Source organism: Coffea eugenioides, chromosome 2 (assembly GCF_003713205.1).
Source record: "Coffea eugenioides isolate CCC68of chromosome 2, Ceug_1.0, whole genome shotgun sequence".
NCBI classification, from domain to species: Eukaryota; Viridiplantae; Streptophyta; class Magnoliopsida; order Gentianales; family Rubiaceae; genus Coffea; species Coffea eugenioides.
The window spans coordinates 19,716,055-19,731,136 of record NC_040036.1 but is presented as its reverse complement, the minus strand read 5'-3'; the positions used below and the strand labels follow the sequence as shown (position 1 = coordinate 19,731,136).

Sequence of the window (15,082 nt, the reverse complement as noted above, 5' to 3'; positions counted from 1 at the left end):
AAAAGAAAAAACTATTATTTCAAACTATATATTTTTACACACGAAAAGAAGAGAGATACAACAAGGTAATGTTTAAATTGATGGCCCACGGCTACAATTTCGTAGAAGATCAAGGGATATTCCTAATCTAAATGTCAAGGTTGTATTGCATTCTATTGAGTGAGTGAATTAATGACCAAAGGTCATCTGTTTTTTTTTTTTTTTGTCCAACGGAAAATACAGGGAAATGATTATTACTACCGATGAGTATTTACATTTTTTCCAAGCACATTATTTTCCTTGACAATAGTTCTGCAAAAGATATTGACTATGAAATCGAACACAATTTCCAAATGAAGAAAACATGGACCACAAAGTCGAACAATGTGAAAAGGGACTTTCTTTCTTGTGTTGCATGTTGGACAAGAAGGAATAAAAAAGGAAAAGCAGGACTTAATAACATGCTAATAACATATTAAACAAAAAACCAGGGTTAATACGCTTGTAACAGTTAAGTAATTCCGTCTTTCAACTCACATATTAACACTCCTTCCAAAAAAAAACCTCATATATTAACACTATTTACAAAAGTAGGCTCGTTGTCTTCCATCACGTGCTCTGCAGGCACCCATAGCTTCGAACTCCTATTGAACATGCCATAGCAATACAGGTTACAATGGCTTTTTAAGCGTGTCACAGAAAGATGAAAGGACACCCCCTTCTACCCTTCCTTCGCTCAGAGCCATATGCTTTCAGCAGCTACTAAAAGATTTGTCATTTTTAATCACCAATATATAGTTGACAGTATCACAGGCATATATAATATACCCCTCACGCTACAAAGTACCCGACAAACGGATTTGTTGCTCAATCCTTGGCAAAATCACCTCTTATGCAACTTTATTTCTCAGAGACATGCCATTCTTATCTAAAGAATGCAGTTTACTAAACATAATTAGAAAATTTACCTCAAATATGTCAACTCATATCAGACCTGGTCACAATCTCGAACGACCTATAAATTTGATAGCCTTCAAGGGTGAACGCCTAGAAGCAGAAGCAAATGGCTGGCCGTTCAAAGAACCAGAAAATTTGATATCCCAACCTTCAATGTTTTTCGGGACACACGCATCAAAGAGGATTTGGCCAAGAACACCATGTGCATCCATCCTAGGGTTTGTATCAGATGGTAATTTTTCCTTCCTATCCTCTTGAGAAGAGCGCGAGTCTCTAAAATTGTCATGTTCCATTGAACTTGGTAAGAAGAAGTGGTCTTCCGGTCCAACTGCAACTCTTCTAAGGCTTTGATTTGAATTAACAGCTGCATTTTGGAGATCACATATCAAATCAGATATTTCACCAGGCATACCGCCCAAGTCGGTGCCAATTTGCTCTCCAAGTCTCTGGATTTTATGAAAGAATATTGAATTTGATCTCTCAAGCAACTCTGCTACAGCAGCTCTGTACTGAATTGGATAGCTACTGTAATGACCTGTAATGAGATTAACAAGGTCAGCACAGTTTAAATATACTACCATTAAAAGCGCTCAAATCTAGAGGTTAACTGGAACTAGGAGCAGGTAAAGAAACTCTACAAGGTAATATTTGCCAGCAAACACAGTGCATGTCAATGATAAGCAAAAATGTCAAACATGTGTAACTGCAAGACAGCATACAGCACATAAAATCTATACTTTTTATAGTAACAAGCTTGATGAAGGCAGGAAGCTAGTGCAAAACAATGGAAATAAACATATTAAGTGCTCTAGTCTGAAACTAAAAAATTACATCTCAGTAGATAGTTTAAGACCAACCAACATGAGGGGAATTTTTCCACTTCACGATTTCTACAGCACCTCCAGCATCTCGTAAACGCTGAGAGAAGTTGCATATAATGGGGTATGGAGCAAGATCATCACAGTCTGAGCATAGAACGAGAAAAGGGGCACCCAAGCTCTGTGAACAATAACCCATTAACAATGTCAAGTAAGTAAAAACCCATGAATTCACAACTTGCAGACATCAAAGTTAAACAAGAAACATACAACTGAGGAATAAAGACTCTGCCAGTAATCTGTCTGCTGGGATCCAAATTTTGTGATGAATAGAGCATCCAGTCCAGAAGTGACACCTTTTGCAACTAAGGACACAAGCTTAGCAGAACCAGGCATCTTCAGGACAGTGGGGTGTACAGAAAATCTTGCACCTAAGTCACTGGTAACATCAACAGGACCAGAGTCGTAGATTTGACCCGAGATGCAACTTCTAACCAATCTACTGTCATTCTTCAGATTATAAGCAATTACTCAGTAAGCCGAACAGACGCTGACCTTTCAAGATACACAAAATCCATGATGTACAGTATAAAGCAGATACAGATAAGAACTATACCAAATTGAGCTGGACTTCACATCCTCCATCAATAATCTGCGTTATGTTTAAATAAGTTATACAGAAGTGGCAAAAGTAGAGGAGAAAATCTTAGCACCAGGACCGCATTATACAGCAAAGTTAACCTCAGTATGTATACCTGAAAGACCTTATACAAGCAAGCTTGTGAACCACCAGAAAGAGAAGCAAGGACTATAGGACATGGCTTTGACCTTAGCTCCTACATTTGAGCAGAAATATATTCTCCCGGTGAACAAAGTATGCAGAAATGAAACAAGTTCACACTATCTTGCATTCAAAACAAACTTAAATTATCAGTTTCCATAATAGCACCATATATTGAGTTAGTAACAACAACAAGAAGAAAATAACGGGTTGAGCAAATACTTATGGAAAGCATCAAGTTTCACCTAAAAAAAAGAGTGCTCCACCAAATTCATACAAACTATTGAATTTAGATAACATGAAACCTTATTTTAAATGATTAAATAACAGCATGAATCTCATCTAATCATTCAGTACACACATGTTTCACACATTAAACAAACCACAAATAACCCAGTTGATGGCATACAATCCAAGTGGAGGAACAAAGATGAACTAAGTTAAAAGAAGGGACGAGAAGCTGACCTCAACAAGCTGACTAACAATACAAAATGCTAGCGATGTGGCCCTCTCAGGGGTGAATCTGTAAACCAGAGAGAGAAGAAAATACAATTAATAGAGATGACCCATAAAGTAATGATGATATAGTGGTAATATTGAAACTGCAGTAGTAACTTTTTCCTATAGATATATATAGTACGGTAGCAGTAACTAGTAATTCAAAACTAAATGGTAAAGTTGAAAGAGAGTTGAAAAAAAGGTTGAGCTTACGGATTAAGAAAATGGGCGAGGCAAACGAGAGAATTCCAACCCAGCGAGGAGTAGAGATCAGTGAAATCCTTCAATTGGGTTTCCTGAATTGAGCCCCACCACGCAAACACAACCACAATTCCTCTGCTCTTTTTAACACAGCCGGACTCTTGTTCACCTTTTACCCAGTAAAACCTTCCCCCTGCTCCTCCTTCTTCCCCCTGCTTGCTTAACATTTCTTTCGGAGCTTCCCAAACCCTAAGTCCCAGTCGAAATCCGAACCAGCAGAAAATCAACAAAATAAGATGATTAAGTTGATGAGAGAGAACAATAGAGTGTTGGGTGGATTTGTTGGCAGGCCAGGACGCGGCGCCTAAGGGCCTCTTCTCCTTCTCTGAGTTGGTGGTTGGTGGTGGCGGAGGATTGGATTGGCCGTGTGGGGCGGATGGCCATTTGCCAGCTCAGACCATATCCACCACGTGCTCCTTTTAAGCAAATCCTTTATCCTGCCTTCCACGCACTGGGAACCCCGGGCCCGCGGTGCCCAAAAAAGTAAAAAATAAAAAATAAATTTCAGAATTTTGACTCTCACAGCGTCGTAATCGTCATTACCGTCGCGTATTTAGTTTTATCCGATGATAAATTTCAGAATTTTGACTCTGATGGTGTCGTTTCGTCATTCCCGTCGCGTGTTTAGTCTTATCTGATGACTTGCCATCCTTGGCAGGAGGAATGCGGTCAATTGACGCTCCTTTAATCCAAGATGAAGGAAAGCAAAAAAAAAAAAAACACCAATATACGCTTGACCATTGAGTGTTTCTCAAAAAAAAAAAAAAAAAGAAAGAAAGAAAAATAGTATAAAAACTTGACTTATAATTAAGACCTATGGTGTATTCCATTCTCTTTTTTTATTAATTAGCAAGAAAATTCATGGAATGAGAAAATAAATGAATTATAATAGGCTATTTCTCCAAAAGTTCAGGCGTGTATAAGTACATGACTTATGTATGATACATTTTTTTTTTTAGTTTTTTTAAATGTAAATTGGAGGATTCCAACTCGATATCTTTCATTTACACTTTCTCTTCTGATCATCCAACCCATCCGTCTCCTATATATAATACACATCATTGTAACTAAAAGACTTGAAATACTTAAATAGTCCTATAAAAAAAAGTACTTAAATAATAAGGACTAGACGACTTTTGGCATTCTCTTTCTAACGAAAACAATAAACACTTACAATTGTGACACTCAAAGTTAAGATGCACAAAAGCACCAACAAAAAAAAAAAAAAAGAACTAGTAGGTAAGGCACACTCGATCTGTACGCATATTTTAGGAAAAAATAAAAATGCAAAAATATAAAATAACAAATTAGTTATAGCAAAGAAATTAATTATATGGTAATGGAATTTTCTATTTCTTTATTAAAATTGGTAGAGAGACTTGGAATGAATATAGTGATATGGATAAAAATAGTACTGTAACAGTAGCTGTGTAAAGGTGGGTAATGATATTTAAATATTATACCAGCAATCACGTAAACGTCGAAGTATGGAGCATGAGTAGCAAATAAGTATAAAACCACCAGCCCACCACCTAGCTTGGTGGGGTGGGAGGCAAGGGTTCAAAATGCCACATTTAAGTGGTTTGTTTCAAAAAATTCAGGCTGGTGTATTGTGCACCCGTTTGGTCCGGTGGTGGTTCAGTCCCTTTCGGATTATCCCTGGGCCTCCTTAGGTCCGCCCCCACCCCCTTAGTGTAGAATTGATTAGGTTATACAACAGTTGTCGTCTCCGAAAAAAAAAAAAAAAGAGTAGCAAATAAGTATAAAAGCAACACTTGTGTAAATATTAGAGCACGGAACATAAGATAGTTATATATTACTATTTCACTATGCAAGGATAAAATTAGAATAACAAATAATGACAAAATTTTTTTAAACACCAAATCCACTACTCGTGCATTATATATAGAAAGACGTATTACTCCATCATGCGAGGATAAAATGGAAATAGCAAATAATGATAGATTTTTTAACATCAAACCCTTTGCTTATGCTTGTGCGTTATATACAAAAGCACGTATACTCTTTTAACTTATTTACCACGTATTAACCTACAGAGAAATCATTCAGCTTGAGTAGTTTAAAAACGGGCTCAGCTAAGACATGGCTAGTGTACGGGAAGCTTTAAATGCTAGGCCTAAGCATTGGGTCTAGAGTCAGCCTTGACACTTTTTTGATACACGCGGCCCAGCAACAACTCGAATGTGTCAGACGAGCAGTGCTCAGCCTAGCTAAACCCATGATCGCAAGGACCGTGGATCAAATTGCCTGAAAGAACCATTATCTCGATTGGATAATTAAATTTAGGATGCGTTTGATATGAACTTCAAAAACTAAAATCTAAAGCCTGATATTTGAAATCTAAATTCATTTAAGTTAGTGAATTGCTAAGTACTAAATTTAATACATTTGAATGTACATCATATTAAGTGATAAGTGAATAACTTATCACTTATTTTTTTGAGTAGATTTTGTTTAGAAAATTCAGTATTACTTGTCTAAATATGTTAATATATAAATCCATTAAATTTACATATAAAATTAAATTATCAAACAGCGTCTTAGAAAACGAAAAGCCAAAAAGCTTCTCCTCAATCAAAATAAAAAATAGAAAAGCTGAAAATAGAAAAGAAAAACAAAAGGAGAAAAATAAGACCCACGGCTTCTCCTCAACCGAATAGCTATTGCTTAACTTTGAAGTAGATATTGCTGCTTAACTAATTAATTACCTTTTTAAAAAACAGCAAGAATCATTTCATTAATTTAAATAACAAGAATTATTTCATCGATTTCAAAAAAGATCTGCACTTATGTTAGCAATTACATACATTAAATTTAGTCAATGGGAGAAATCATCTCTTTTTATGCTAAAAAAATTAAGAAAAACGACATCTCCAAATTTCCCAAACTTCAATCCTCGTATAACCTTTGCAATTCCAAAACAGACTAATTCTTGCACTTTGTTTCTAATTTGAACACCATAGCATTCTTGTTTGTAGTGAATTGACCGTTTAGCTAGGTAGGGTCGGGTTAGAGAATAAAAATGCTCTCGGATCCCAAGTCTCAACCATCTATCTGTTGAGTTGAATAGAACTGCTGTGCTGGTAAAACCCAAAAACAAATAAACACAGAAGTCAATGCACAGAGCATAGCAGTACTGTAATTCTTCTTACCTTTCCATCACAATCGGTTTCGTGAAAAGAGCAAAGCAGAGGGCTTAGTGCAGCACACCAAAAAAAAAAAAAAAACTGTCAAAAGCGGACCAACATTCCTTACAACCACTGGCCAATGGCTAAGTGGCCATCAGGAGGGACTTCTTTGGACTGTAGGTAAGGGTTCGAATCTCATCTCCAGCGAAAAAAATCTAAGAATTGTGTCATAACATTTCCTTGGTCTAATTGAATTTGTATATCCACTAACCCCTTCTACAGTCTCCTTAGACTCCCCCTCCCTCTAGATTATGATAGAATAGGTTATACAAATTTATCGTTGCCAATAAAAAAAAAAATTACCAACCTTCCTTACGAGTTACGACTATAAACTGTCCGTCCCTAAATTATGATAGAATAATTTATACAAATGTATCGTTACCGATAAAAAAAAATATACCAACCTTCCTTACGAGTTAAGACTATAAACTGCCCGTACAATGAATGAATTAACTACTACCTCCATTACCAACATATTATTATTCTCTCTTCCTTTCCCCGCTTCCTTTCTCTTGTGCTTATAAAACTTTGGGCATCGGATCCAAAGCACATGGAAGTCAGGCGTATATTAGTAATAATTAGAGGGAGGGAATAAGTGCCTTCCCAAATTCCAACACGGCACGTGCACCATCTAACATGCCTCCTCCCACCTCTTGGCCTCCTGCCTCGGTCCATCCTCTAGCTTGGACCTAAATCTGTGCATTTTGAAACTAGCACTTGTAGTTGAACTGTAAAATAAATAAATAAATAATGGGAGCTTTTTATTTGGGGAGTACTAAAAAAGGAGGGACCCTGCAAGTAACCATCACATGCATTTCCATACAATGTAGTACTTAATATTGAAACTTTATATAACTTTCCCAGCATCAACCTTCATGGCCTATGCCACTCTTCGTGCTTTTGCATTGTTCATCCGCAGGTTGGCCTATCTATTATGCAGGGAGATGTTTATAGATAGTTAAAAGAAAAAGTGTGGATCTTTTCTTCAAATTGGGAATTTTGAGCGGAGACAAAGAGATTAGAGAATTGAAAATGTTGCAATATGTTTTATCTAATTGTGGACAAAGATAAAAAGTTATCAAATTAAAGGTTACTCCCTCCGTCCAATTTTGATAGTCCTAGTTTTTTTTCACACGATTTTAAAAAAAAAGTAGTTAACTTTGTTGGAAAAACAAATTTAAATTGCTATAATTCTAAAATACGCTTACATTAAATAGAGTACAACTTTATATTAATTATTCATGAAAACTTGAATTGATGGTTTTATGGGAACTTGAATTGATGATCAAGAAAGAAAGAATGGATAGTTTTTCAAAATTTCACTCAAGCTTTGTAGACAATGATGACATCGTTTGTTTCCCTACTGATATAAGCTTGAAAGAATAACAAAGTTGGCTTTTCATATATCAATATGTTTTGAAAAATCTAAATGTATTAAGTGGAGTAGGTTAAAAATCTATATTGAATAAGATAGTTTATACTAATAACAACCTACATTGAATAAGGGTAATTTAGATAAATTAAAAAATAACTACAATTTTCAATTGGAATGTGGGCTATAGTTTGGGACAGACGAAAAGGAAAATCGGACTATTAAAGTAGGACGGATGAAGTATTAAACTTCCAAAATGTAAGGAGGATTGGATTGAATGGTAAGGGAGAGAGGTTGCAACTTGTAAGCAAGAGGTTTTGGGTTCAAAACATCTCATTTATAAAAATAAAAAAAATCAAAATGCCAATTTGACCTATACATTAATGTTGAAGAGAAAGATGTCCACACAAATAATCCAAAACACACCATATTCCTTTGCCGAACTCTTCAATAAAAAGAGACAAACTACCATGGGTTTGTTTGGATAGAGTCTGAGTATTTGGATAGCACAAATATGTCAAATAATATTTCGCTTGCATCATAAACACATTTCCCAACTCACCTTTTTAGATTTCTAATTACCTTTTTATCTCACATACATCACATCACAAAAAGTGCTACAGTAATTATTCCAAATAATACAACTCAATCCAAACAAAATTAAATTGAAATATTATTTGGAATAATTACTGTAGCACTTTTTGTGATGTGATGTATATGAGATAAAAAGATAATTGGGAATATAAAAAGGTGAGTTGGGAAATGTGTTTATGAGGCAAGCGAAATATTATTTGATATATTTTGTGACCTTTCATATTTCCACATAACTTGCCTAAACTCTCAAGCTAGGAGGTATAGTTCTACTCCCACAGCAAACTCCTTGCCGCTGATTGTCCAGTTCAACTAAATCTACTTAGCTAAAACAGAAAAAAAAAAAAAAAAAAAAGAGGGGGGGGGGGGGTTTAATTGCATTTACCTTCCTTAAGGCTTGACCAAATTACATATTAAATCTCAAGGTTTGACCATATTACAGTAAGGTCCTTTATTTCGATTTCAAAAGCCTTATATTACCCGCAAGCCCAAATCGGCCTTCTTCATCTTATTCCTTCATTAGATAACATGTTCAACAATTTATGTCTTAGGCCCTGTTTGGGAAACATTAATGGTGGTTTAGTGGAAATTTTCTTTCCATTTTTCTGGCAAGACATGTTGTCTTTTGTTATTTTGGAAAATTTTCTTCAAAAATTATTGATTGGTTATTCTAGAGCCATCTTGTAGATTTAATTCTTTGGCTTGTAGTTGTTGATTTTGTTTCCTTATTTTTTTTTCTTATTCTTGTATAAGTTTTGCTAATCTCCCCTAAAATATTTGGATGATACCAATTGATTGCTTCTTTTTTGAATTTCAGTACTTAGGAATATTCCACTTGACTCTCATTTGCAATGCTAGTTTAGAATTTCATATATGGGTAGTTATGTTATTTTATTGATTCTGTTTCATACGCTTACGCAGTGTTAATGACAAGGGGGTGACTGTTATATGGTCAACCTCAAGGTTCTATTTGCATTTTGATCAAACTTTAGGGAAGATAAATGTAATGAATCCAAAAAGAAACAAGGGGTGTATTTGCTTTTATAAGCTACTTGTCACCTATTCCTAAGTATATGACGCTTAAAATTTGTGCATATTTAATATGCATGTCTTGTTTATGGTTTCCTAGACCATTTGAAGCGTACCAATGTGCTCATAAGACAGTAGTGTAAATTTATTTGTGCTAAGCGTAAGGGTTAATCATAAAAACTCCCGTTAAAGTTTAACTAGTTTTGCACTTTACTTCGTAACATTATTTTTTTTACTTTACCCCCTGAATCATCAGTCAACTCTAATATTGCATACAAAAATTGTCAAAAAAATATTGATACCCCTAAGGGTTAATTACAATAAATCCCTTTAAGGCATAGCCATTTTGTACTTTATCATCTAATATCATTTTTCCATTAATTTGTCTATTTATCCCTGAAACCATTAGTCAACTTTAATATTTTATACCACTCAATAAAAATAATGTTTAAACAAATTAATATCCCTAACATAATTATAAAAACTATTATATATATTTATGGATATAGGTCTTGTTAAATTTTATCCCCATAATTACAAGTTTTTTTAAATAAAGAAAAATATCTCGCTTATCTCACGTGCTAAGGGCAAAAATATTAGTGCAAAACTAAATTATGAAAATATTATTAAAGGTTTATAGATAGGTTTATTTGGCTTGGAGATTATTTGGAAATATTTTTAGAATAATAGCACTTTTTTCAATTTTGATATTTGTGAGATAAAAAGTAGTTGAAAAAAAATAAAAAAGATGATTGAAAAACGTGTTTAGATGCAGTAAAATTTTTTTAAAAAATTAACAATCCAAATAAATTTTAATAGCATCTAAGCATGGTATGTTAAAAGAACAACTCTAGAAACTTTGAACTCCAAATCAACCATATTTATCTTTTTTTAGTATCATCAACAAAAGAAAATGCATACTTTCATATAAAAAGAAAAATGTTATCTGCACTCCATTTTTTGTTATTTTCACTCTCACCATTTGTTTTATCATATAGTATAGTAAATGAAAACTATATGATTAAAATAATAGTGGGAGTATGAATGTATGATTAATAAAAATAGGAGTGCAAACACCATTTTTCTAGAAAAAACGTCTAGCTACTAAAAGAAAAGTTTAGCTGTAGGCACATTCACAAAGAGATACTGACAATATCTCGGTCATTTTTAGATTTTTAAAATATTTTCATGTTTTTAATTTTTTAATAACAATTTTTTAATTTTTTCCATTATTAGGTCAAATAAGCAAGATATTATTCTGTTAGGAATATTAGTTTTTTAGATATTAATTGTGCTGGATGTTATCAAATATTGAATTTCACTAATGATTTTAGTAACAAACAAATAAATTGAAAGAAAAAATGATGTTATGGGATAAAGTGTAAAATAAGCTATACTTTAAGGTGATTTACAGTAGTTAACTCTTAAGAGTATAAATGTCTTTTTGACGTCATCATCACACGATATTAGAATTGATTAACGATTTAGGGAAAAAGCTGAGAAAAAAAATTAAATAATGTAAGAGGACAAGGTGCAAAAGCGACTATGGCTTAGGAGAAAAAAAAAATGTAAGCAGAAACTTTCATCTGAGATCTGGTTATAACACCTCCATGATGAAGTTTGCGTCCACTATTATATATTGCATCCAGATGCACTTAAATAGTAGCAGGAATGCACGAGAATTTGTATTCGGCCCAAAAAGGTCTCCAAAAAGAAATAAAAAGAATAAATTGCAGTAACATTCATAAATGGGCAATATACCTGAAACCTGAGCCATTTACCAAATAGGAAAGCGCCGAACGCATGGCGCATGTTTGCTTTCACGATGACCGAGCGTATAAATATTCCGCCGGTTACACAGTAAAATCCTTAAGTTTCTCGTGGCCGTTTTCAGAATTTCCAAGAGAAAAGAACAAAATTTTCCCTTATTAAAGCTTCGAAACAGATCACATGGCCCCCACCAAATACTCATTGCCCCACAAACAGTCTCTCCCCTCCCCTCCGGGAGTGTATGACCAACATCTGCAGGGGAACTGTGGCCGGCCTTCCAAAGGCAGTACAGTACTTCCAATGCAATCATCTCATGATAATTGTTAAAAAGGAATACTGCAGAAAATGGTGGGATTCACTTTGCATGCGTGGTGACTGGTGATCAGTAAAGTTGTAAACAGCCAAAATAAGCCCCAACAATACGACTCTTTTTTTTTTTTTACTTCCACTACAAAAGATTTTTTTAAAAAACTTAGGAAACCCACCACCCATCCCTCATCCAATTTCCACTCCGATCCCTCTATGTCACACTCACACATACAAAGTAAGAAGAATAGCTATTAAATCATTATATACAAAATGATAAAAGCAACATTTAATTTGTAAACCTGTGATAGAGGTACCAGTCTCTCCCCTCCCTACCCCCCCCCCCCCAAAAAAAAAAAAAACTAGGCCATGGATGGGGATAAATTAAAGGTCATTCCTCAGATCAAATCATATGATCAGACAGAGCACGGACGGCTAAAAATTAAATGAATATCTCTAAAAAGAGAGTGGATTTATTACGGATGGTTCCTAGACAGGAGGAGGTTGGAAAAGAAGCTTCTTCAAAAGCGGCAGTAATAGTTTCAGTGGTAGCAGTCTGAGAGAGGAGGACCAGTACAATTCCAATAGGCAAAGGAAAGATCAAGGAGTCCAGCTTCTTTACATAAAGATAGAAACCTACTGTACACATATATGTCACCACTCTATGAACCCCAAATCCGGCCTACAATACAATAGCCAATTGATTAATCTACTAATTAGCTGATTAATTAAAAGACCAGTTATAAAAGTCCCAATAATAATACCAACCAAAGAACAAAAGGGAAGAAGAAAGAAGACAGACAATGGCCCTGTGCGTCCTCGTGTGATGTTAACATATATGATATATTACTCCCAGTAAGTAGTAACCCAGCGTCCTCTCGTTTTCGACCATTTCAGCTGGATCATGCAAGCTGATGATCAATTTAAGGCTTCAAACGTACCCACTCGTACCGGCCCTCCAATGGCACGTCCTTCACTATATCATAGTTGTACCTGATTCACAACAAACAACGACTCATGAGAGAGGCCGAGTACTACTAGGCTACTGTTAAAGCTGATCAATGATACATGACTGTCATTGTTCAGTGTTCATCACTGCGTAGTAAATTTAGAGTGTTGGGTTTCCTCTTTTGGGACTACACGTATTTAGCAGCAGCTCTTCTCTGGGAAAGGTTTTTATTAGAATTGGAAATTATTTCTGGCCTTGATCTCTGCTAGGATTCTAACCTATAACGTTGCCATTAATCACTACTTACTTTTCCGCGAATTGTTTCTGCTGTCGCTTTTCAGCCACGGCGAAGAACTCTTCGATCTCCGCTGCTGAAGGCATGCAAGTTTTGGTTTTCAACTCCTGACGATTTCTCCGAGAAGACTCCTCCTTCTTTGTTGTCGTTGACGATATAGACTCCATCAACTCTATCCCCGAGTCTCCTCCGCAAATCTCACTTGACGGACTCGTCTCTCTATTACCAAATTATATGCATGATCAAATCTGTGGAAAAAAGCTAGAATTTTTTTTTTTTTAAATGTGAAGCAGTGAATAGCGAAACGCTCATGCACATGGAGGATGATAACTAATAAGGTCAGATACAGATACAATTATAGCTCTACTTAAAATTTGAAATTAAAGTTACTTTTAAGCAGATGATCGCTGGTTTCAGTTTCGAAAATTTGAGATAGAAAGGAAGAGAAGAACTGTATTCAGTGCATACCTGAATTGGCGGATTATGAGCGTGGAAATTTCAGTTTCGGAATCCTGGTGCTGTAAATTCAACAATAAACACAAAAATTAACTTCATGTGGATAAGTAAATAAAAAATTCAGAACCTATAAAAAAAAAAAAAATTTATTACGTAGAGAAGTAGTAGTATTAGTAAATGCTTTCCGAGTTTGAATTTGAAGTTTAGCTTCACCTTCAGATCCGTGGATCTCATTTTCTCCTCATGGACGTTGGCCGCCGAGGACGTCGTCGTTGAATTTGCAGCAGAAGCCGAAAGTGTATAGGCTGGCAAATTTAGCTGCGGCTCAGGCGCCTCATCACAATCGTCAACTTTACGTCTCTTACTGGAGCTGGTAACCTCCTCCTCCTCCTCCTCCACGGCTCTCATTTTGATAATTTCTCCTCCGATTTCCGTAGCCGCTGCTGCTGCCATCTCTCCAATTGATCTCTCACATTTCCTCAGGTAATCTCCCATCTGTTTTTAATTAGTCTCTCTCTCCCTCTTTTTTTTTTCCCTTCCTCGAGTCTTTTACATATACATATATTTCCGTGTATATATAAATACGTATACCTCAATAAATATCTTTAAATTTGTACACCCGTCGGTATAATGATATTCCGTCCCAGCTTCCACAATCAAATTTACTTAAAAGCGACTTGAAACGCACGCACAACACGCACACACAAGCAGAGTTGCTCTCTCTCTCTCCACAGTCTCTCTCTCGCTCTCGGCCGAGGAAGGAAATGGAGCTGCTGGAACTTGGGTGGCCCGGGGGAAAGAAGGGGCGGGGGGGCGTGTTTAATTAGTTAGTAGTGGCTTGTTGGAGAGCAGGGGTATTATGGGGAAAGGGAGGGAGGAAACGTGGATTGTTATGTGATCGGACGGTGGAGATTGGATGAGACGGTTATGGAAGGCGTTGAACAGAACATGTGGTCCTGACTCCGTTACGGCGACAGGCACGTGGGGATGCCGTCAGGAGGCGATCTCTGGGCCGTTTCTTTTATAGCTTAGAAGAGGATAAATTGATCCATTTGGGCTAATGGCGGAGTGACACGTAATTCAAGGAGAGAGTGACCGGTTATAGCCCGTAAATGTAACCGGGAATCAAAATGACGTGGTTGAAGATGCCCAGGGCATCTTAATGATGATGATTTTCAAGTGGTAACTAACTCACTAACTACCAGTGGAACTAAGAGATTTTAGTAACAAAAAATAGAAAAAGAAAATAAATTTACTGCAATATTTTGAAGTTTAAATGAAGGCTCATACTATGCACTTTGACGAATTACATTGTATAGATACTACTGATTATAGATTTATAGTTCATCTTTCTCTAAATTAAGCCATTTTGTACCGTGTAGAACAGCATACATATATTGTAAATTGATCTTAGACTAATTACAATTCAAAATAAAGCAATCACCAATCGCAAAACATAATGCAGTTATTAGCTCCCAAAAAGTTGTCCGTCGCTAAAGAATTTAGTCGGTCAAATACGTTCTTCCATGAAGTATACGAAATGCGGGAGGGAGGCGGAGGACGGGAAATAATGAATTGGGTGGTACCAGGAAAGAATGCAAGTGAGAGCTCGGCTCGAGACTTGCGAATTTACTTTTTTTTTAAATATATATATAATAAAAAAGGCAATGCTGTTAATTGAAATCTACAATTGAAGTATATTGGATGATGATATGACCAATTGGACAGGGCATTTACCGTAATTTTTAATAAATGGCATTCTGACCAGACAAGACAAACATATTTTAGTTTTTTTTTTTTAAAAAAAAGAG

The 15,082-nt window shown here is 35.6% G+C and overlaps 2 protein-coding genes across 4 annotated transcripts; both read right to left on the bottom strand.

Annotated features, from left to right (window-relative positions):
* Window positions 1-441: 441 nt before the first annotated feature.
* Window positions 442-3,703, bottom strand: LOC113762585. Of its 2 annotated transcripts, XM_027306097.1 has the most exons (8): window positions 3,247-3,703; window positions 3,001-3,058; window positions 2,510-2,590; window positions 2,371-2,406; window positions 2,025-2,264; window positions 1,794-1,935; window positions 948-1,471; window positions 442-623 (listed from the first exon to the last, which is right to left on the bottom strand). In XM_027306097.1, exons 1-7 carry the CDS (start codon window positions 3,459-3,461, stop codon window positions 978-980), a joined length of 1,266 nt encoding a protein of 421 aa, XP_027161898.1. In that variant the 5' UTR covers window positions 3,462-3,703; the 3' UTR covers window positions 442-623; window positions 948-977. The 2 variants fall into 2 exon arrangements, with proteins under 2 accessions (XP_027161898.1, XP_027161897.1); XM_027306096.1 differs by having other exon boundaries at window positions 442-1,471.
* Window positions 3,704-12,013: 8,310 nt separating this feature from the next.
* Window positions 12,014-14,083, bottom strand: LOC113762106 (cyclin-dependent kinase inhibitor 7). Of its 2 annotated transcripts, XR_003467173.1 has the most exons (5): window positions 13,485-14,083; window positions 13,284-13,333; window positions 12,828-13,034; window positions 12,340-12,564; window positions 12,014-12,253 (listed from the first exon to the last, which is right to left on the bottom strand). XR_003467173.1 is itself a non-coding variant. In XM_027305383.1 (4 exons), the coding sequence occupies exons 1-4, from the start codon at window positions 13,764-13,766 to the stop codon at window positions 12,495-12,497; spliced, it is 609 nt and encodes a 202-aa protein (XP_027161184.1). In that variant the 5' UTR covers window positions 13,767-14,083; the 3' UTR covers window positions 12,014-12,494. The 2 variants fall into 2 exon arrangements, 1 of the variants encoding a protein (XP_027161184.1); XM_027305383.1 differs by having other exon boundaries at window positions 12,014-12,564.
* Window positions 14,084-15,082: the final 999 nt, after the last annotated feature.